Below are 23,083 nucleotides of genomic sequence, written 5' to 3' on the forward strand. Positions count from 1 at the left end.
CCCAGGGCTCCTTGGGTAGACGAAGGGAGAAGAGGGGCATGGACCACTGGTACAGACAATGAATCCAGTGCCCTGGATGGAGTAGTTGCAGTGAGACATCAGTGCACAGTGAGAAAGACTCAATTTCACAGTGGTCCTTGCCATTTCTTCCTTTTCTTCTCCCATCCTGCTCTGTTTTCTTCCTTCATCTCTCTTTCTCTTCCCCTCTCCTGGCAGGCAGTGGAATCCAACCTGGATTTCAACTCTAGCTCTGCCTTTTGCTAGCTGTGTGACAATGATCGAGGAATTTAACCTCTCTGGTACTTAATTCCCTTGCCTATTAAACAGGGGTGAAGATACCTACCTCCGTTCTCTAATGAGAACTAGACGAGAGAATGTCTGATATCTATCCAGGGCAAAGTAAACACCCAATTAATGCTCTCCATGGTGATCATGGCTCCCCTTCAGTAAGTCCTATTGAAACTATGCAACTCAGATTGGGACTCAAACCCACTGTCCTTTTTTTTTTTTTTTCCAAGTTTTTATTTATTTTATTATTTTTGGCTGCCTTGGGTCTTCATTGCTGCACATGGGCTTCTCATTGCAGTGGCTTCTCTTGTTGCAGAGCACAGGCTCCAGTTAGCACGGGCTTCAGTCGTTGCGGCGCATGGGTTTAGTTGCCCTGTGGCATTTCAGCACGTGGGATCTTTCCAGACCAGGGATCAAAACCTCTGTCCTCTGCAGTGGCAGGCGGATTCCCAACCACCGAACCACCAGGGAAGCCCCTCAAACCCATTGTATTTTAATTGAAATCGCCCACCTGGTCTTAGCACTTAATGAAGCTCAGGTTTTTTATGTCTCATCACAGAAGAGTGATAGGTAAAAAGTAGATTTATTGAGAAAGATATACACTCCACAGACCGAGTGTGGGCCATCTCAAAAGGCTTGGAAAGCAGCCCTGAAATATGGGACAGTCAGTTTTTACGGGCTGGGTGATTTCATAAGCCAACAGGTGAATGGGAGGGTGGGTCCAACTGTTTCGGGGAAGGGGTAAGGATTTTCAGGAATTGGAGCACTGCCTGCCTTCTGGCCTTTTATGGTCAGCTTCAGAACTGTCCTGGCACCTGTGAGTGTGGCATTTAGCTAATAAATTGCAATAAGCGTCTAACGAAGCTCGATCCACTGGGAGTTGAATCTTCCAGCAACTTGGGCCTAGTTGGTTCTAACCAGCTTTTTTTGGTCATATGCTCAATGGAGCTATCATTCTTTTAAAAGTTGTGCCCTGCCCCTTTCCCTCCTGTCTCCCTATTCAACCAACAGAATTCACAGGGGTTGCAAGGAAGGAAGCCACAACTTTAATGAGAAGCTTGAGATTCCTTTTTATTCCAAGATGCTTAACATTTCCCACTGATTTGCCTACATAGCCTCATCCTCCCAGTTAGATGTGCTTAACACTCTGGGCATCTTCTTACTGTAGGTATATATTTTTCTGCTAAGATAATCAAATATGCCAGTAGGGCTGAAGGAAGCAAAACAGAGCCACGGATAAGACAATTTCCCCGGCGCATAAAATGCAAAGGGGCTCTGAGCAGAGATGGCATGCCGAACGTCCAGGAGCACTGGGGAGATGTCCGGATCAGAGGAGGTTTTAATTAACCGGAGAAAACTACGTTCGCTAAGGATATAGTCCTGGCCATAGTCCTCTTGCACTTCAGGGGAGAGGTTGTCCAGGACAGTTCTCTCCAGCTTCTCCCACATTCGACTCGTGCCTGAGATGTCTGAGATGCGAGGAAAAAAAGAGAGGCTCAGATGCTGGGAAGGCCAGAACAGGCATGTCCTACCCCTGATTAGGAAGAAGGCTCTTGTGAATTGGCTTCTGTCAGGAAGGACATTCCCAAATGCCTTTTAAAGTAAGTGTTTTGCTTTTTTATTTTTTTAAGATTTTTGGATGTGGGTCATTTTTAAAGTCTCTACTGAATTCGTTACAGTATTGTTTCTGTTGTTGATTTGCCGTTTTTTTGGTTTTTTTTTTTTTTTTGGTCAGAGAGGCATGTGGAATCCTAGCTCTCCCACCAGGGATTGAACCCACAGTCCCTGCATTGGAAGGTGAAGTCTTAACCACTTGACCTCCAGGGAAATCCTAAAGTATGTGCTTTATAATGGCAGTTCTATCCTTTTAAACAGGCATACAGAACAGGGCACAGAGGACTAGGTTTCCACAAACTGAACAGCTCATGTAACCAGCAGCCAGACCAAGAAGAGGAAAAACCAGCCAAGGCTGCTTTCCCAGAAGCAACTGTTCCAATGAACAGAATAGAGTTTTACCTGACTTTAAACACACACACACATGGGTACATGTATTGTGTAAATAGCTTTCCATTCTGTAAACATACCATAAATTATTGATCTGTTATACTACGATGGCCGTTGGGGTTGTTTTCAATTTGAGGCTCTTACAAATAGTGCTGCCATAAACATTCTAGTACATATCTTTTCATGACTATTATATACAATATAAAATATAATGTATGTATTATCTATGCCAACGTGCCAAGTCACCTCTGTCCGACTCTTTTCAACCCTATGGGCTGTGGCCCGTCAGGTCCCTCTATTCACTTTTAAAAATATAGCAGTAATGCCTGTGTATAAAGTTAAATATATAACACTGGGAATTCCCTGGTAGCCTAGTGGTTGGAATTCCAGGTTTCCACTGCCATTGCCCAGGTTAAATCCTTGGTCAGGGAAGGTCCCAAAAGCCTTTCAGCCAAAAAAAGAATAAAAAGTTAAAAAATAAATAATTTTGAACATGATTTTTTTTAACATGATTTTATCTGTTTAATAAATACAATTTTCATTTTAAACAACACATTAAAATTTAACACATAATGATATGTGATTATATATATAACCACAGTTTAATATAGAAGTAAATTCTTGCTTATTATAGAAAATTTAATAATATCTATGTGCTGTGCTGTGCTTAGTCGCTCAGTCATGTCCAACTCTTTGTGACCTCATGGACTATAGCCCACCAGGCTCCCCTGGTGGAATTCTCCATGGAATTCCCCTCCATGGAATTCTCCAGAAAAGAATACTGGAGTGGGTTGCCATGCCCTCCTCCAGGGGATCTTCCCAACCCAGGATCGAACCCAGGTCTCCCTCATTACAGGCCGACTCTTTACCATCTGAACCACGAGGGAAGCCCAAGAATACTGGAGTGGGTAATCTACCCCTTCTCTAGGGGATCTTCCTGACCCAGGAATCAAACCAGGGTCTCCTGCATTACAGACAGGTTCTTTACCAGCTGAGCTACCAGGGAAGCCCAATAATATCTATATATTTACTTTAAAATATAGTAGCAATGCCTGCTTATTGTATAAACAATAAGTAATAAGGAGATGCATATTTTTAAAAATTAATCTCCTCTGAGGTCACTCACAGTTTTGTGTGTCATTTTACAGTCCCTTCTACTTCATAAACATATACGTGTATGTTTGACTTCAGCTTAACTTCATTTCATTTGTGTTTTCACAAACAAAACACAGAAAGGATCATACTATATGTGTTTTCATTGGGAAACACATAGAGTATGTATTTTTCATTTGCAGGTTTTGTTTTTGGTTTGCTTGCTTAGTAATAAATCACAGACCTGCCTCCTGGTCAATAGATCAAGGTTTAAACCAGAGCTGCAGAATTTTCCACCGAGCAGTCTTTAGTCACTGCTTCTCAATCAAAGGACAACCCAGTCGTTCCTAGGTTTCCCCATTTCAGGCAGCGCTGCCATCAACAACCTTGCACAATATATTCTTTTGTTTTTCACCCTTTACTTCTTTGGGCTACTGTCTCCAAAGGGTGACAATCTGGTCAAAAAGCAGGTATATTTTGAATTTTAATAGCTACTGCCAGATTACTTTCCAGAAAGGTTGTAGCGACCCACACTCCCTCCTGCAAAGTGTGTGATTGCACACGGGTTGCCGTGGGGGTGAGTTTTGTTTGCCAGCCTGGGTGACTGCTGGATATCAGAACAGTGAGGGAGCCTGGCTAATCCAGTTATACTCAAGGAAATGCAAACAGGGTTTCAATTGCTCATTTCTTTTCATGAAGGCACGATACCCTGACACCCATACTTAAAGAAATGATTACACTGACAATTACCACTCGGGGGCTTCTTTGACTTGGAAAACATATTTGCATGAACTATGGTTCCTCCAGCTGCTTCTTCCCTAGTCTCTGCTCTCACAGACTAGGGGGGTTTCTTTTCCTCTCCACTTCCTCCCTCCCTGAACATCTCATGGACTTTCTAATCACTCTTGCACCTGCCCTGTTCACAATCCCCAAAGCTATGTTTGTTGATGACAAAGCCACCAGCCTTTGATCAAACTTCATCTGCCTCTTCTGACATACAGTTGCCCATCCCCTGCCACTCTGAGGCCATACACAATAAAACTGTTAAGATGACCTGGTTCCAAATCCAAACACTACCTCATCTCAGCTCTGGGGCTTGAGAAATTCCTTAACTCCTCTGAGCCGCAGTTTTCTACCTACGAAATGGGATTATTATGATGCCTACCTCATGTGTGCTCAGTCGCTCAGTCATGTCGGACCTTTGTGACCCCCATGGACTGTAGCCCACCAGGATCCTCCATCGTGGGTTTTCCCAGGCAAGAATACTGGAGTGGGTTGTCATTTCCTTCTCCAAGGGATCACATAAAATCTTAAAATGTGGTTGGAGTGCAAAATGTTTTAGCTATTTTTATTGCAAGGGACCCCAAAAATCTGATGTCTCCTTGAATGTCTTCAGAAATTCTGTGTCCCTAAAGATTCCTTTCCTCATCTCCCAATTCAAATGTCATTCTCCAAACATACGTCCTCAGCCCTTCATCATCTGGCCTCTTGCCTTTAGAGAGCCCAGCAAATATCAGCTTTATTTTTCATTTTACTTATTCTTTTTGGCCCCACTGTGTGGCGTGCGGTGGGATCGTCCCCGTGATCAGGGATTGAACCCCAACCCCCTCAGTGGAAGCACGGAGTCCTAACCACTGGACTGCCAGTGAAGTGAAAGTTGCTCAGTCGTGTCCAACTCTTTGAGACCCCATGGACTGTACAGTCCATGGAATTCTCCAGGCCAGAATACTGGAGTCGGTAGCCTTTCCCTCTCCAGAGGATTTTCCCCACCCAGGGATTGAACCCAGATCTCCCACATTGCAAACAGATTCTTTACCAACTGAGCCACAAGGGAAGCCCAAGAATACTGGAGTGGGTGGCCTAGCCCTTCTCCAGCGGATCTTCCCCACCCAGGAATCAAACCAGGGTCTCCTGCATTGCAGGCGGATTCTGAGCTATCAGGAAAGCCCACTGGGCTGCCAGGGAAGTCCCCAAATGTCAGCTGTAAATTGAGAGCAGCTTAGTTTATGATATAAAAGGACCAGGCACTACACCAAGGGATCTGATTTCTAATTCCCCACCATTGTGGTGTCATAGATGTCCATGCTGGAATATCTGTTACCCACCCTACTGCAGTGTCCTCGCCTGGTGAATGATATCAATTAAATGTACCCCTCAGAGCTGTGATGTAAATTAAGACATATACAGAAAGGATGGGAGTGAAATTGGAATGATAATTAAAGGGAACAATTTAGAATTATCCAGTAAAGTTGAAGATAATGAAAATCTATGATCTAGTCACCTCATTCCTGGGTATGTGTCATAGGAAAAGCACACACACACACACACACACCACAGTACATGTGCCAGGAGTTCCACAGAATTGTTCACAATTGTCCAAAGAAGAAAGAAAGAAAGGAGAAAAAGTCGCTCAGTCGTGTCTGACTCTTTGCAACCCCATGAACTGTAGCCAGCCAGGCTACTCTGTCCATGGAATTCTCCAGTCCAGAATACTGGAGTGGGTAAACATTCCCTTCTCCAGAGGATCTTTTTGACCCGGGGATCGAACCCAGATCTCCTGCATTACAGCCAGATTCTTTACCGTCTGAGCTACCAGGGAAGTCCAAAGCAACCCAAATATCCCATTGATAGTAGAAAAATTTGTGGCATATTCACAGAATATGACACAGCAATGAAAATGAATGAACTACAGCTATGCACAGCACAGATGAATTGTGAAAACATAATATTTTGTGAAAAAAGACAGACACAAAAGATTACATACATGTTGATTCTGTTCAAAGCTTAAAAACCAATAAAGCCAAACTATTGTTTGAGGATGCATGTATGCATGAAACACTGTCAAGAACAGCAAATAAACAATTGTTAGAAAAAGTGCAGGAGGTTAAGTGTTGCAGGGAGGAGAGAGCCAAAAGCGGAGAGGACCATATGGGGGCTTCTGGGAGCTGGGAATGCTTTGTTTTTTGATCTGGATGTTAAGTGCGTGAGTTTCTATAACAATTTACTAACTGTGTATATGTGATATAGTTCTCAATTTAAAAAATAAGATCAACAGCATCAGGAAGGAATGTATGGAAAATGGCTAGTGCCTGATAAGAGCAGCTGCCCCCAAATGCTAGCGATGACAATTTCACTGGGTCCTTGAAACAGTCACTTAATTGCAGGGCTGCTGTCTGGTCCATAGTGCATCCTACATCTCTGTTAGAAGTTTACGTTGGCTGTGTCAGCAAGCCCTCAATCCTCCTGCCAGTTCACCATTCTCCCCTTTTCCACTAGCTGTCAGGCAGCTTTCCTCGCTCTGTCTCTCAGGCTGTCACATTGGCATCGTCTCCGACCACCCTCCTTCTCCATCAACTCCCCTCAACTCTTCTCCCCACCCAGAGAGTCCCCAAGCTGAAAACCCCTCCCCAGACTTCACCTCCCCCCACCCCCATTCCAACTGTTCTGGTCCCACCTCTCATCCTGGATGGGTCAGATGTCTTTCCCCAGGTTTCCTTCCCAGATGAACCCTTTCACCATCTCCTGGCTCCTCCTGGACAGCTCTGGGAGACTCCTGGCTGCCAAATACTTCAAGACAAAGTTCTGCTTTTCTCTTCGATTTACATCTGGTGTGTTTGAGTTAATATTCAAACCTCTAGGGTTTGTTCCTTAGTATGTTAGGCATCCCTCTCCCAGTGTGTGGTTTTTTATTAGGCATGCTCTTTTACATCTTCGCTTAAATCACCAATTAAATGTTTGATGGCCCACAACTAAGGACTGAGCCATGGGGGGTCATCTGCCTCTCCCTAAAAAATTCAGAAATTCAGCAGAGGAGAAGAAAGGACAGCTATCTCCTCCCAGGGTAGAAGGAGGCAGATCATATCCATATCCTCCAGAGGGGACGAGGTGGTATTTGAAAAAATACACGACATCAACATAATTCGTTGGTGTGAGGAAGCCGGGGAGCAACTATACATTGCAAAACCAGGCACTTGGCCGTCAGTGCTTGAAAGAGGGGCTTCCCAGGGGGCGCTAGTGATAAAGAACCCACCTGCCAATGCAGGAGAAGAGAAGGGGGGTTTGATCCCTGGGTCAGGAAGATCCCCTGGAGGAGGGCATGGCAACCCACTCCAGTATTCTTGCCTGCGGAATCCCATGGACAGAGGGGCCTAGAGGGCTACAGTCCACAGGGTCGCACAGAGTCAGACACGACTGAAGCGACTGATACACGCTTAAAGGAGGCCCACCCATCCCAACCCCATTTTGGCGCACCGCTGGTGGGGTTGATTGGACCTCTGTCAGAACAGAACCTCTGTCAGAATCTCTTCCAGAATGAACACTGCAGGGCTTTTGGGCTCAGACACCTACTTGTCCTGAATCCTCCGGGCTGGATGACAGAGACTTTAACTCCCCATTTGGACAGTTCTTGTCGCAGGATTGATGAAAACATGATCAGAGCTGCCTTGGATGAGCCATAGGCTGCCATCTTCTGCATTGGAACCCCTCCTAGGGAACAACAAGAAGAAAAAAAAAAAAATCAGATCTGAGGTTTTTATTTGTTCATCCACTAAGTTTTTAGATGGTACCTACTTCATGCCAGGAGCTGGTATCAGCGATGACTAAGGCAGACAAAGGAAGACAAGGGCCCTGGTACCCAAGTGTGTATTCCTGGTCACGCTGTTGTCTGGCTTCCTTTCCTTCTGCTTCCCACTGCTGTTCCATCACAGCTGGTCCAATGACAAACCAAGTGTAAGGCTCAGTCTCTCCCAGCAATGAAGCTAATGTAATAAAGAGCAGCTGCCCAACCTCTGACCTTCCGGTTTGGCCAACCTACATTCTGAGGTCCTGGGTGGACATACGTTGAGGGAAGGAGGGGTAGAATGGGCACTGTTCACTCCATTACTGTAGTTGTACTTGGGCTTAACACAGTGCCACAAGGAGTAATAGACACCACAGGGAACTGTGGGACATCTCTGTAAGAGGGTATGACCCGGCACAATGACCATCATCAAAAAGACTCTAAGTAATAAATGCTGGAGAGAGTTTGGAGAAAAGGGAACCCAATTACTGTGGACAGTGACTGCAGCCACGAAATGAAAAGATGCTTGCTCCTGGGCAGAAAATTGCAGCCCAGTAAAACTGGGGGGCAGAGAACACAGGCATTGAAGAGATACCTAGAAGAGCTAATATCAACCAGCATTATTCTTCTTACACGATTATTAAAGCTTTGGTCTCGGACTTCCCTGATGATCCAGCTGTTAAGACCCCATGCTTCCAGTGCAGAGGGTTCAGGTTTGACCCCTGGTGGGGAACCTAAGATCTCACAGGCCAGGCGGTGCAGCAAAAAAAAAAAAATTTTTTTTAAATAAATCTTTGGTCTGGCTCACATAACTTCCTTTTGGGAAACACTCTCCCTTACCCCTCTGTCTTTGCAGGAAGGCCGTCAGTCAGGGGTACTGTCATCATTAAGAGAGGCTGATTGGCCAATCATGTTCTTGCATCCCCTGGCCGTGGAGACTGGGTTGGGGCTGTTCATGTGACCTCATCTGAGCCGAGTCCTGATATAGGTTGTGGAAGGGAGATAGTTTTATCATTTATTCCTGGATTCCCACGTGTGATAATGGTGAAACATCAGAACTCCTGGGGCCGATTTTGTCACCACCTCACAGAAGGTAAGCAAAAGTGGCGACAAGTGAGTTCAGAAAGCTAGAGATGGAGGGTTGCGGACCAAAATGGAAATGGAGCTGGGAGAAGAGTTTATGATGACCTTGAAGTTTGTTTGCAACTAGTCAGTGAGCTTATAAACTCCTGCTTCCTTCTTTAAGTTCCTTTGAGGTTTGGCCCTGTCACTTAAAAGAAAGTCCTGAAGCTTAACTGATGTAATTTCAATACAGAATCTGGCATCTAATGCTAAACTCTGATTCCTGCTTGCCACACATTTAAGCTGCTTCTTATTGAAGTGATTAAATTATGAGTTCAAAATCCAATTCCTTCCTTTGACCCATGAGAAGGGCCAAAGAAGCTAAAGCAACTTGTTCAAACTTTCAACCCAGTTTGGACAGTTAGACTTGTCATTTCTTTGCTGTTTTTAGAGACGAGGAGTACGTGGCCAGCTGGAAGACAGGTTAGCAGAGGGCAGCAGTTAAGGGCTGGCTTCTGGAGCCACCTGTGCCTGTGTTCAAAGCCAGCTAAAGTTAGGAAAACCAGTTCATGTTTATGACGCCAGTCTTTTGAACTGTATATCAAGAATAAGGATAATACGTGTGTCACAGGATGGTTGTGAAAGCTGAGTGAGTGGCATAAAACAAGCTCTCTAATAGACCTTTCTGTTATTTGCCCAGGCACTGGTTTGTTTAAAAGCTCCTCCAGTTGATTCCAGTGGTCAGATTTGGTTGTTAAATGCTTCTCAAGAACATCTCTGAATTTTTTCCATTTATTTCTGTCTTCTGGACGGGTAAATGTTAATACAGCTTGGGACCTAGGAAAACTGAGGTCTATGTTTTAGTTGTAGAAGTTGTGACTCAGAGGGATCGGGTGGAGAGGGAGGTGGGAGGGGGGGACCGGGATGGGGAATACATGTAAATCCATGGCTAATTCATTTCAATGTATGACAAAAACTACTGTAATGATGTAAAGTAATTAGCCTCCAACTAATAAAAATAAATGGAAAAAAAAAAGTAATAAAAAAAAAAAAAAGAAAGAAATTGGATAGTGACCTGGCATTGCTGTCTTACCTTTGATCTAAGTCTCAGAGATGTGGGTGGGGGCGGGGGGTGGGTGGGAGGGCAGGGGTAAAGTATGTTGTGTTTCAAGAGACTGAAATTAAATCTAAGGCTATGCTGGAAGAAAATGTTCCTTGTTTATATGTTTGGTTTTGATTGGTCTTGAGCTGTATATGCCTTGGTCAAAATATATTTCCGTTAAATTATGTTGAGTGAAAGCATGTCTCCAAAGGCTGCATACTATGTGATTCCATTTATATTACAATCTTGAAATAAAATTATACAGATGGAGAATAGATTCGTGATCGCCAGAAGTTGGGGTGAGGGTGTGGATGTAGTCCTGAAAGAGATATCTCAGGGGATCCTCGTGCCGAAACATTCTGTATTTTGATTGTGTTGGTGGTTTTAGAAAGCTATGCATATGATGAAACGGCACAGAATTACAAACACACACATAAATGGGTGCAGATAAAACTGGTGTAGTCTGAATAAGCTCCGTGCATGGTACCAATGGTTTCGATGTCACACTATAATTATGCAAAATGTTATCTTTAGGGAAGGCTGAGTGAAGGACCAACAGGACTTCCCAGTCCATTTCCTTGCAGCTTCCTGAGAATCTATACTTACTTCCAAATAAAAAGTTTTAAAAGGCATATTCTCTTTAAGACATCTTAGGGCAGGAGAATTGCCTAGCTCCCACATAGGTCTTTGGATGCACCAAGATCATAAGGTCTCTTAACATTTTGGTAAATAAAACTAAAAATTTAAGTTTTTTTTTTTAAGTTTGTCATGGGAGGCCCGCAGACTTCCCTGGTGGCTCAGTGGTAAAGAATCCGCCTGCCAATGCAGGAGACATGGGTTCGATCCCTGGGTCGGGAAGATTCCCTAGAGAAGGAAATGGCAACCCACTCCAGTACTCTTGAGGGGAATCCCATGGACAGAGGAGCCTGGCAGGCTACAGTCCATGGGGTTGCAAAAGAGTTAGACATGACTTAGTGACTAAATAACAACAAATAGAAGACCCCCAAATCAAGGTCTGGCTAATCTGAAACATAAAAGATGAGCCCTCTAAGCACACTCAGTGTTAAACATTTCTGCTGAGGCTGCAAGCAAATTTAAAGTGACAGTGTACTGTTCGTCACTCCATCCCACATGCACCCCCATCACAGACTTGGCTGATGCAAAAGCAAAACTTTGCCTTAGAGGGATTCTCGCTTCAGTTCAGTTCAGTTCAGTCGCTCAGTCGTGTCCGACTCTTTGCAACCCCGTGAATCGCAGCATGCCAGGCCTCCCTGTCCATCACCAACTCCTGGAGTTTACTAAAACTCATGTCCATTGAGTCAGTGATTCCATCCAGCCTCTGTTGTCCCCTTCTTCTCCTGCCCCCAATCCTTCCCAGCATCAGGGTCTTTTCCAATGAGTCAACTCTTCGCATGAGGTGGCCAAAGTATTGGAGTTTCAGCTTCAGCATCAGTCCTTCCAATGAAAACCCAGGACTGATCTCCTTTAGGATGGACTGGTTGGATCTCCTTGCAGTCCAAGGGACTCTCAAGAGTCTTCTCCAACACCACAGTTCAAAAGCATCAATTTTTCAGCACTCAGCTTTCTTTACAGTCCAACTCTCACATCCATACATGATCACTGGAAAAACCATAGCCTGACTAGACAGACCTTTGTTGGCAAAGTAATGTCTCTGCTTTTTAATATGCTATCTAGGTTGGTCATAACTTTCCTTCCAAGGAGTAAGCGTCTTTTAATTTCATGGCTGCAATCACCATCTGCAGTGATTTTGGAGCCCAAAAAATAAAGTCTGACACTGTTTCCACTGTTTCCCCATCTATTTGCCATGAAGTGATGGGACTGGATGCCATGATCTTAGTTTTCTGAATGTTGAACTTTAAGCCAACTTTTTCACTCTCCTTTTTCACTTTCATCAAGAGGCTTTTCAGTTCCTCTTCACTTTCTGCCATAAGGGTGGTGTCATCTGCATATCTGAGGTTATTGATATTTCTCCTGGCAATCTTGATTCAGCGTGTGCTTCTTCCAGCCCAGCGTTTCTCATGATGTACTCTGCATATAAGTTAAATAAGCAGGGTGACAATATACAGCCTTGACATACTCCTTCCCCTATTTGGAACCAGTCTGTTGTTCCATGTCCAGTGCTAACTGTTGCTTCCTGACCTGCATATAGGTTTCTCAAGAGGCAGGTCAGGTGGTCTGGTATGCCCATCTCTTTCAGAATTTTCCAGTTTATTGTGATCCACGCAGTCAAAGGCTTTGGCATAGTCAATAAAGCAGAAATTGATGTTTTTCTGGAACTCTCTTGCTTTTTTGATGATCCAGCAGATGTTGGCAATTTAATCTCTGGTTCCTCTGCCTTTTCTAAAACCAGCTTGAACATCTGCAAGTTCACGGTTCAAATATTACTGAAGCCTGGCTTGGAGAATTTTGAGCATTACTTTACTAGTGTGTGAGATGAGTTCAATTGTGTGGTAGTTTAAGCATTCACTTAGGAGATATTAAAATTGAATGCTCGGGTTCCTGTCAATAGATTCTAAGCAGCCAGCCCTGGTAAACAGCCTAGAATATGGGGTGACCTGTTATTAAGCAACTTAATGGAACACCCAGGCAACAAGGGGACTTGTTTTAACCACCTGCATACAAACCTATGGACTATTTTGCTGCTGCTGTTGTTGCTTAGTTGCTAAGTCATGTCTAATGTTTTGCAACCCCATGGACTATAGCCAACAGGCTCCTCTGTCTATGGGATTTCCCAGTCAAGAATACTGGAGTGGGTTGCCCTTTCCTCCTCCAGGTGATCTTCCTGAGCCAGGAATCGAACCCGCATCTCCTGCATTGGCAGGTGGAATCTTCACCACTGAGCCACCAGGGAAGCCCCGGGACTCTTTCCATCCTTCACAACTGCAAACCATCTGTCTCTACTTGGTGGAGCCACCATGAATGCAGCATCCCACCCCCTCCTAAACCTACCAGTCTCCCCCACCCCACAGTTTTTCTGCCTTGGGGAACTATTCGGTGACTGTTGTCCGGCAAAAACAAACTCAACATTCACATTTGTCATCAGCCTGGGGTTCCTTGTCCTGGACTTCATGGTGGCCGTGGCTAAAGCAGAGGGAACCCTGAAGTTACACATTATTAGTCAGGGTCCTGTGTCCACAGCAGCTTTCTCGTTCCCTAATATCGTCCCAAGACGGCACACTCAAGACCTTGTCTCAGGAGAAAATAGTGAGGGCTCCCAGCTGGTTTCTGCTTCCTCCAAGGTCAAGTGAACCAATTCAAGTAACAAAGTCCAGCGAATTCCCTGGCAGTCCAGGGGTTAGTGCTTCCCTGCTAGGGGCCAGGGTTCAATCCCTGGTCAGGGATCTAAGATTCCCCGCCTCCATTCCCCTCCCCCAAAAAGGAACAAAGTTCATTACTATATTGCACCTTTCCAACTCAAGAACACAGACCAGGGCTTCCGTGGTAGTCCAGTGGTTAAGATTCCATGCTTCCACTGCAGGGGACATGGGTTTGATCCCCTAGCTGGGGAAGTTCTGCATGCTACGAAATGCAGCCAAAAGGAGAAAAAAAAACAACACAGACCAACCCAGGAGAGGTAGGTTTGCTTACCTCGTTTAGGTATGGATAACAGAAATTTGAGATTAATAGCATCTCCCCAGTCCCTGAGGATTCAACAAACTGTTCAGTATCAAAAGAAATATCTAAGACCTTGTTCAAAGTCTGATTGAGAAGCAGCAGCAGCAGCTGGGAGTCTATTAGAAGTGCAAGCCCTCAGGTCCCACTCCAGACCCACTGAATCAGAAATTCTGGGGGTGAGAGCAGGATTTTTTTCTTACTGTGCTAAAATACACAAAATGTAAAATTCACCATCTAACCTTTTTAAGGTGTACAATTCAGTGGCTTTTAGTATGTTTACAATATTGCACAACCAACAGTACTATTTGGTTCTGTATTTTCAACGCCCCAAAAGGAAACCCCATACCTCTCATGGCTTTTCCCTCCAGGCCCTGAGAACCACTAACCTGCTTTCTGTCTCTATGGGTTTGCCTGTTTTGGACATTTCACATAAATAGGACTGTCCCAAGATGTGGCCTTTTGTGGCTGGCCCCTGTCATTTAGCATGATCTTCTCAAGGTTCACCCTTCAGCTTTGTTCCTTTTTGTGGATTAATAATATTCCACTGTGTGGACAGACCACATTATGTTCATCAGTTCATCAGTTGATGGACCTTTGGGTTGTTTCCATCTCTAGCTAATATAAATAATGATGCTATGAAGACCTGTGTACAAGTTTTTGTTTGAACACCAGTTTTCTGCTCTCTTAAGTACATACTTAGAGTAGAATTGCTGAGTCATACTGTAACTCTATGTTTAAATTTATTGAGGAACTGCCAAATGTTTTCCACAGTGGGGGCACCATGTTACTTTCCCACCAGCAATTCAGGAGAGTTTCAGTTCCTCCACATCCTGGCAGATCAACTGTTGTTTTCTGATTTTTCATGACAGTCATCCTAGTGGGTGTGAAATATTACCTCATTGAAGTTTTGGTTTCCTGTCATTGTTTTTAAGTAGCCCTCTTGCTGGTATTAATGCATCCAAAGTTTAAAAAAATTGTCCAGGTAGCATTCACTTAGGAACTAATTATGGAAATACAGAATCTTAGGCCCTCTCAGACCAATTCAGTCAAGTCCTGCATTTTAACAAGGCCACCAGATGCAAAGAGCAGACTCATTGGAAAAGACTCTGATGATGAGAAAAATTAAAAGCAAAAGGAGAAGGGGGCAACAGAGGATGAGATGGTTGGATGGCATCACTGACTTGACATAAGTTTGAGCAAACTCAGGGAAATAGTGAAGGACAGGGGAGCCTGGCGTGCTGCAGTCCATGGGGTCACAAAGAGTCAGACACGACTGAGCAACTGAACAACAAGCAGGTGATCACCGTACACAGTGTTTGAGAAGCACTGATGTAGGCAACAGCCCCCAACTACTAACACTTCCTCATCATTGCTTAAACATACTAGAGTTAGGGTCTGTGGTTTTTCTGTTTGTTTTGGGGGGTTTTTTGCCCCCCATTTTTGCCTGGTATCTCCTTGTTTGGTATTCTGGAAGAGTGAGAGGAACACAGAATTTGGAGGAAAAAAACAGACCTGTGTACCAACCCTGACTCCACTGCTTACCAGCTGGATGATCCTGGGCTAGAGTGTTCTTGATCTAAAAGGAATTAGTCTCTGCATTCTGTAGATGTTAGAAATGAATGACTTCAAGTATGTAAGCATTTAATTAAACTCAGCACAAAGATGTTCACTCCATCTTGCTCTCCCCTCTACCCATTGTCCTACGGTTGCCCTGGTTAGTCTTAAGGAAGTAGATCTCATTTTTGGCTTCCTCTCACATCACTGAGCAGCTGAAACTGGCTGAAAGATTTGCCAGATGGTTCCCTTAAGGCAGCTAGTTCGGCAAGGAAAAAAAAAAAAAATCCAGGCATGATTTCATAGTCAGTATCTACTTATTAGGGCTTCCCTGGTGGTTCAGTCGGTAAAGAATCTGCCTGCAGGACAGGAGATACGGGGTTCAATTCCTGGGTTGGAGGATCCGCTGGGGAAGGAAATGGCAACCCACTCCAGTACTCTCGCCTGGGAAACCCCATGGACAGAGTTGCCTGGTGGGATACAGTCCCTGGGGTCACAAGAGTTGGACATGACTTAGTGACTAAACCAGCACATGGACTAAGTCAAACTGAACTCAAGGTTGGATCTGCCGATACCCATAACTTGTAGACTTGTAAGACTCTCTGTGAGGCCACTGACTTTGATGCAAAGTAATTTTCAAGCATTTTAAAATAGCATGATGAGATGGGTGTCAGCTACAAATCAGCACTTGCCAAGATCATTGCCAACGACTGAATAACAAGGGCAAACAAGGGCATTCATGCCTGCCTCTGCGGGGACTGAGCCCTGCACAGGTGCAGCTGTTGACCTTTAACACCCCGTGAGGGAGTTCAGGGTGGAGTAAGGCACTCTGTGCTCCAGGCATGGGTCTTTAGATAGATGTTTTAGGAACAGATTCTATAACCTCAATCTTTCCATCTCCTCATATCTAGAAAAGCAATAAGTCCCTTCATGGTCACATCAGATCCTCGTGACTAGCAGAAACCTTTTTGTAAATGAATGTCTAATAGTATTGAACTCCCCCCTTCATCAAATCTTATGTGTCCGCCTTCCCCTACTACCTCTTCTGGAACGGTCTCTCAGAACTATCTGAGGTGCTGCTTTCCAGGCTGCAGTCTTCATTTTGCCCCCAACAAAACTCAACTCGCAACTCTCAAGTTGTGCATCTTTTTAGTCGCCTTGGGCAACCATTACTATCTCTCAGTAGAGAGGTCCCTGTTGCTAGAGTACCTTCTGCAACTGTGCTAAGTGCTCAGAACCCACAGCGCATTTAGCTCTACGGTTGAGACCAGAAGTTCTTAACTGGGGGTGATTCTGTACCCCACCCCACCCCCAGTGAATACGTGGTAATATCTGAAGGTTTCTCAGCACTGTGGGTGGGTACTACTTACATCTAATGAATCAAGAACATGTGCCGCTAAACATCCTATAGTGCATCAGACAGCCGCCCACAGAAAGAATTAGCCCCCTCGGAAATATCAATAATGTGGAGGCTGGGAAATGCTGCCTTAGGCTCAGGTGCTGTGTCACCCTGTCATGACAGAAGATGAAAGGGACCCATAGACAAGTGGGGTGGCCTGCCCCCAGATCACCCAGCTAGTAATACAAGAGCACAGTTTAGAGCATGACTGGCTCAAAATCCCTGATGCCTCAGTTGTTTTTATAAGGTTCGCTTTTAGCTGTTCTCATTCAAGCACAGCTTTCAATATAACACAGGTATTTGCTCTGCGATTTTTTAAGAGGACAGCTGGCCAGAAAAGACTTTCAGACCTCTCAAACATAAAGATTTTTAACCTGCCCTCTGTCCCATCAATCAGAGAATCATCTCTCACTTCCTTCAATCCTTGGTTAAATATTTATCAAACTGCCTTGCCAGGATTTAGGTTAAAGAGCTATCCTATTCTGTGGGAGGGATGAGAAACGAACTTGCTTACAGGGAAGGGTTGTGGGGGTGGGCTGGAAATGTCCTCCCAGGTAAGTTGTAGTCAAATCTTGAAGTAGTGACCTATTGGGCTTATCTGCCCAGGAGCTATAGTGTGTGATAGGAAGCAGCAGGATGAAATGCCATGTAGTGTCACAGTCAGGCGTGGTGAGGCCAGCAGTGGGTAAGATAAAAAGCCACAGGGGCACACAGACCCAGCCTCTTCATGGCGGATGGCCTTTGAGTCTCTTACTCTACTAGACGCCAGGTTCAAGGCTGATGCTTAAATCCATGTCATTTCATCCATCTCACCATGGCCCCAAGAAGGAAGAATCATTATTGTCCCCTTTGTAAAATGCAAAAGCTGCCACTCAGAGATTCAGGACTTTGTCCTGGGTCACTCCACTGTCAGCAGGAAAGACAGGATCCAAACCTACGCAGTTTATCCCCACTCAGCTTCCTGGCTTTCTCTCCTTTTTGAAACCTGATTCTGCCTCTATAGCTACATGCTGCCTCTCTTGTTCTTTCTGTTTCTTGTTGCTTTCTTTGGAGAGGGGGAGATGTAGGAGGGAAGGGTGTATTTGTAATGTGATCGACTCTTGTGTGCATCTCCTGGAGAAGTATTTAAAGAAGCAATGTTTCCGCCTTGCCCCAATCCTGGAACTTCCTGTCTACAGGAGTGGTTATACTGACCCTCTTTACACCTGGGTATGGGGGCGAGGCCAAAGCTTGCAGATTAGTAAGCAGAGGAACATGGTAGAGGTGATCCTTTGGGAAAAGTCTCTGACATGATGTTAACACAAGATCCCACTTGAATCAGTGGGAGAGGCAGTGCATCAGAACATGGTGCATCAGAACATGGGGCCAAAGTTCAATTCCAGTTCTAGCTGCAGGGCTGGTTATGTAACTGTTCTGAAACTTGATTTTCACAACTGCAAATGGAGGATACTAATACTTTGTGGGCTTGTTGGGATCATATATCTGATGGCATCCCCAAAATGCCTAAAGCCTAATAGTTGTTTGTTTAATTGCTAAGTCATGTCTGACTCTGACCCCACGGACTGTAGCCCGCCAGGCTCCTCTGTCCATGGGATTTTCCAGGCAAGAATACTGGAGTAGGTTGTCATTTCCTTCTCCATAATGCCTAATGGATGCTTCCTAATAATTATTAACATTTATTAGATGTCTACTATATGCCAGGCACCGCTCTAAGCATTGTAACATCAGTTCTAAATGTACTTATTGGTCACAACTATCCATCTTCCAACCGCTCTTTGACTCTGACTTTCTTGCCTCCCTCTTATAAGGATTCTTATAACCGCATCAGACCCACCTAGATAACTCGGGATAACCTCTGCCTTTCAGGTCCTTAACTCAATCATACCTGCAAAGTCCCTTTTGCCAGGTAAGGTCACATAATTCAGGTTCAGGGAATTATGGCATGGATATATTTGAGAGATCATTATTCTCTACCAGACCAGTTATCTATTCACAGTATCCTGAGACACTGTCTTTGTGGTTGCTTGCTATGCAGCCTTGAATAACTGGAACAGAGTTATCAGTTCCAGCTTGGCTCCACCTTGCTGATGCAAACTTCCATGATAATTCTACATGATATTGTCATGCAGAGGGTGGCCAAGGTGCCAGGCTCAAGACAACCTGAAGGGGTCAGGGCAGCCAGGAGCTCCCAGGAGGACTTTGGAGAATGCTTGTTAGTGACTGGCTCTCTCTCTCTCCATACCTCCATCCTCAAAATGAGAAAAAGCCAGCATGTACTCCCAAATTAGTACATTTTCCAAAATTACTATTACATTAGCTTTGCCAAGAGACTCATCATCAAGTCGTCAAGCTGTCATCATCTTGGATGTTAATTTCTGTGGATTAGTAGTAGGCTATATAGTGTCTTTTACACATCCCATGACTTTTCTGATTCTTGTGTTCCAGTCTGGCTTCTTTTCTCCTTGCTTAAAATATTTTCCATTGTTCTGCAAAACACTCATCAGCAAAGTGCAAGGAATTCTGCTGAATTCCTCTGCTCCTCATCAATAAGGTAAACTGTATGTATGGCTTAATATCTTTGGCTCCTGTCTTCTTACAAACGCCTGCGCTGTCAGGAACATATGCCTCCTGTCTGCTCTGATTTCATGCTATTGGTCTAACAACTTTATAAAATACCCTGGGTGATTTCTGAGTCCTATAAATGAACCCACTGCTGAGTTTTCCCTGAAACATAAGGATTCAGAGCTGGGTGTGATGACGGAAGACTCCATGAATCCTGGTGGGTGGAGTGAGAGGCTCCAGTGGGTGACTGGCTGAGAGCAAAGGAGAGAAAGGGATAAACAAACCCAAGAAAGCTCGAAGCTCTGAAACCTAAAGACCAGGAGATGAACAGAAAGAAGTTAAGAGAGCAGATTTTTGAGTTGCCAGTAGCAAGTTTAGCTTCAGACATGTTGACTTGATGATGATGGTAAAATAATGGGATGGAAATAATTAAGGCTAGGTGTAAAGGTTTTGCATGTCTAATGGTGAGAATAGGAGTGAGGTGTATGATTGAAAACTCAAAAATTTTCCTCTAATGTAAACATGTAATAAGTGAAAGTGTTAGTCACTCAGTCATGTCCGACTCTTTGCAATCCTGGGGATTGTATTCCACCAATCTCCTCTGTCCATGGAATTCTCCAGGCAAGAATACTGGAGTGGGTAGCTATTCCCTTCTCCAGGGGATCTTCCCAACTCAAGAGTCAAGCCAGGGTCTCCTGCATTGCAGACATATTCTTTACTGTCTAAGCCACCAGGGAAGCCCAAACATGTAACAAGTCAGTTCAAAGTCTTGGCTTAAGGACCCGCCTGGTGGTCTAGCGGTTAAGACTCTGTGCTTCCAATGCAGGGGGTGCAGGTTTGATCTCTGGTCAGGAAACTAAGGTCCTACATGCCATGTGGCATGGCCAAAATTTTGTTTTAAAGGCTTAGAAAAAGTTTTAGAGGCCAAGTTGAAGATGTATGAATGGACATCCTCGTAGTATAAATTCATCACTTGCCCATTCATTCATCCATTTTTCCATTCATTTGCACCCTTGCATTTTTTCATTTATTAATTGAGCTTTTACTTCATGCCAGACACAGGGCCAATAACAGGTAGTGTGCATATTAGTGAAACATAAAATAAAATCTTATGAATGAATGAGCAGCTCAAAGTTGAGCACAGAGGAAGAGAAAAACTTCCTTGTCACTGTGTCAAGCAAAAGGCAATGATAAGTCATTTCAGTAAATATTTGTTAAATGAATGAGGCGAAGGAACATGTGAGACTTCCAGAAGTACCAGACTGAGGAAATTGAAGTTTTTGCAGAGGTCAAAAATGTAAAGGCTAAGTTCAGAAGAAAGGTAAGGGCGAAATACTGCCAATTTGTTTTCTCAGGATTGGTTTGCTTTAGCAAAAAAACTGGAACTATTTTGGCGTTCTCACGAAAGTTAAAATACAACACTCATTGCTCTGAACCATCTTAGACCTCTCTCTCTCTCCATCCTTTCCCTCCTCCCTCCCTCTTTCCTTCCTTCTTTCCTTCCTTCCCTGCAACCAGCAGTGTTAATGTTGAAAGTGTTAGTTACTCAGTCATGTCCAGCTCTTTGCGGCCCCATGGACTGTAGCCCGCCAGACTCCACTGTCCATGGGATTCTCCAGGCAAGAACACTGGAGCGGGTTGCCATTCCCTTCTCCTGGGGATCTTCCTGACCAGGGATTGAGCCTGGGTCTCCTGCATTGCAGGCAGATTCTTTACTGTCTGAGCCACCAGGGAAAATATCAATGTTAGCAACACACTCAAATAGCTGTAAAGTTCAAGGAAGTTGCTAAGTTAGAACCAGGGAAGAAAATATCAGGGACAATATCAACTGTCTAAAAAAAAAAAACCCTTCCCCCTTGAAACGTAAAGAAACCCAAATCAAACTAACAAATAGTTGGACTTTTATTTAAAAAAAAAAAATCTCACTCAGAGCCAACTGAGTCAACAGTGAAGATCAGTATTCCTCTACACAAAGACAGGATCCTGGAGTATAGAGCCCACCCTCTTAGCTTCCCACTTACCCACACAGTGACTTCCCCAAACAGCCCCCTGGACACCACCCAAAGCCAACTAAGGTTCTGAGGAATCCCAGTTTGTAGGTTTATCATATATGGCCTTTACTATGCTGAGGTAGGCTCCTTCTATGCCCATGTTTTGAAGAATTTTAATCATAAGTAGGTGCTGAATTTTGACAAAGTCTTTTTCTGCATCTATTGAGATTATCACATGGTTTTTATCTTTCAATTTGTTGATAAGGTGTATCACATTGATTGATTTGCATATATTGAAGGATCCTTGCATCCCTGGAATAAATCCAACTTGATCATGGGGAATGAGCTTTTTGATGTGTTGTTGATGTGTTGTGTGTTTGATGTGTTGATGTGTTGTTTGCTAAAATTTTGTTGAGGATTTTTACATCTATGTTCATAAGTGATATTGGCCTGTAGGTTTCTTTTTTTGTGTTTTCTTAGTCTGGTTTTGGAAATATCTGTTCTAGGAGAAAGAATTTGACATCATCTCCATGGGCATTTTTTTATGGACAGGAGATGTTAAACCCTTGACTTGTTAACTATCTGCCCTTTTAAATGGACAGAGATAAGCCATCAAATATCACACCCTGTCCCAACTATCTTGAGATTGCAAAACGATGGGAACAATCTTATGGAAAATGGTGGTTGGCAGCCAACAAAAACACGGAGCACTGACAGTGCCAAAAGAGTGAAGGCGTGCCGACTCATTGTCCAAGGAATGACAGAGCGTGCAGAAGCTGGGAGGCTGGAAAACACAGGTCCTCCATCATGCTGACGTGAACTGTGTGCAGGGTTGCCTGGCCAAATCTAGGAAGCTTGTGCATTATCAGTCATGCTGTGAGGATACATGAGAACCCTAAATCCCCAGTAATGAACAGATGAGTCAGAAGACAGGTAAGAGTCAGTACATGAAAGGATTTGAAAGGGAAAAAAAAGGTTTTGTACTAAGATCAATGGCAAACACAGGATTTGACTAATCTTCACCCAGCCCTGCATGAGAGTCCTACTCTCTTGTTCAGCCCACAAAGAATACTACAGGCTGCATCTTGTAGGACTGGCAGCCACGACCTTGTGGGGGCAAGGCGAGCTCACCTGCCATGCTGCTGATGTTCACCAGCCTCCCCTTGGATTTTCTAAGAAGAGGCAGAAATTCCTTCGTGACTTCCACAGCCCCGAAGAAGTTCACGGCCATGCATCGTTTGTATTCGGTCATGGGAATGAGTTCCCCATCGGTTGGAAAGCCAAGGACTCCGGCATTGTTGATCACAGCCCACAGTCCTAAGGACAGAAAGGAACAGCTCTGAGATCGGGCAATACCAAGACAGTGGGAGGATTTTTAATCCTTCAAGCTCCAAAGTCAAAAGGACCCATTTGAGACTTGAGATCTGGGCAAGAGATCACTTCAACTCTTTTATCTTTGTCTTGGGGCTTCCCAGGAGGTCCAGTGGTTAAGACCTCACCTTCTAATACAGGGGGGTGTGGGTTCAATCCTTTGTTAGGGAACTAAGATCCCACATGCCTCATGGCCCAAGCCAAAACATAAAACAGAAGCAATACTGTATGAAATTCAATAAAGAGTTTAAATATGGTCAACATTAAAAAAAAAAAAAGTCTTGAAAAGAAAAAACCTTACTCTCCTTGAATACTTGTGAAAAGTTAAGAAATGGTTTTATGGAGGTATATTCTTTTGCCTCAAAGTTTATTCCAAGTCTGCCTCATGTTTCTCCCTCAAAGGAGTGTCTGGAGACAGAATGATGTCTCTAGGACATGCAGGTTCAAGACAATGTGTCTCACAT

The 23,083-nt window shown here is 44.2% G+C and overlaps 2 protein-coding genes across 7 annotated transcripts in view; one reads left to right on the top strand and one right to left on the bottom strand.

Moving 5' to 3' along the window:
* Positions 1 to 1,333: 1,333 nt before the first annotated feature.
* Positions 1,334 to 23,083, bottom strand: part of HSD17B2 (hydroxysteroid 17-beta dehydrogenase 2) — an 84,998-nt gene continuing 63,248 nt past the window's right edge. Inside the window, exons 3-5 of the mRNA XM_020872279.2 lie at positions 22,380 to 22,565; positions 7,732 to 7,869; positions 1,334 to 1,757 (exon numbers count right to left, since the gene is read on the bottom strand). Of these exons, the coding sequence (XP_020727938.2) occupies positions 1,396 to 1,757; positions 7,732 to 7,869; positions 22,380 to 22,565 (686 nt within the window). The 3' untranslated portion in view covers positions 1,334 to 1,395. The remainder of the gene's footprint in view (positions 1,758 to 7,731; positions 7,870 to 22,379; positions 22,566 to 23,083) is intronic.
* Positions 8,775 to 23,083, top strand: part of SDR42E1 (short chain dehydrogenase/reductase family 42E, member 1) — a 125,414-nt gene continuing 111,105 nt past the window's right edge. For 4 of the 6 annotated variants that reach the window (XM_070451483.1, XM_070451485.1, XM_070451482.1 and 1 more), the window contains exon 1: positions 8,779 to 9,035. The gene's annotated coding sequence lies outside the window, so the exon portion shown is untranslated. Of the gene's footprint in view, positions 9,036 to 23,083 lie in introns of all 6 variants that reach the window. The other 2 variants (XR_011482286.1, XR_011482287.1) reach the window with 1 other exon arrangement.

This window comes from Odocoileus virginianus, chromosome 20 (genome assembly GCF_023699985.2).
Source record: "Odocoileus virginianus isolate 20LAN1187 ecotype Illinois chromosome 20, Ovbor_1.2, whole genome shotgun sequence".
NCBI classification, from domain to species: domain Eukaryota; kingdom Metazoa; phylum Chordata; class Mammalia; order Artiodactyla; family Cervidae; genus Odocoileus; species Odocoileus virginianus.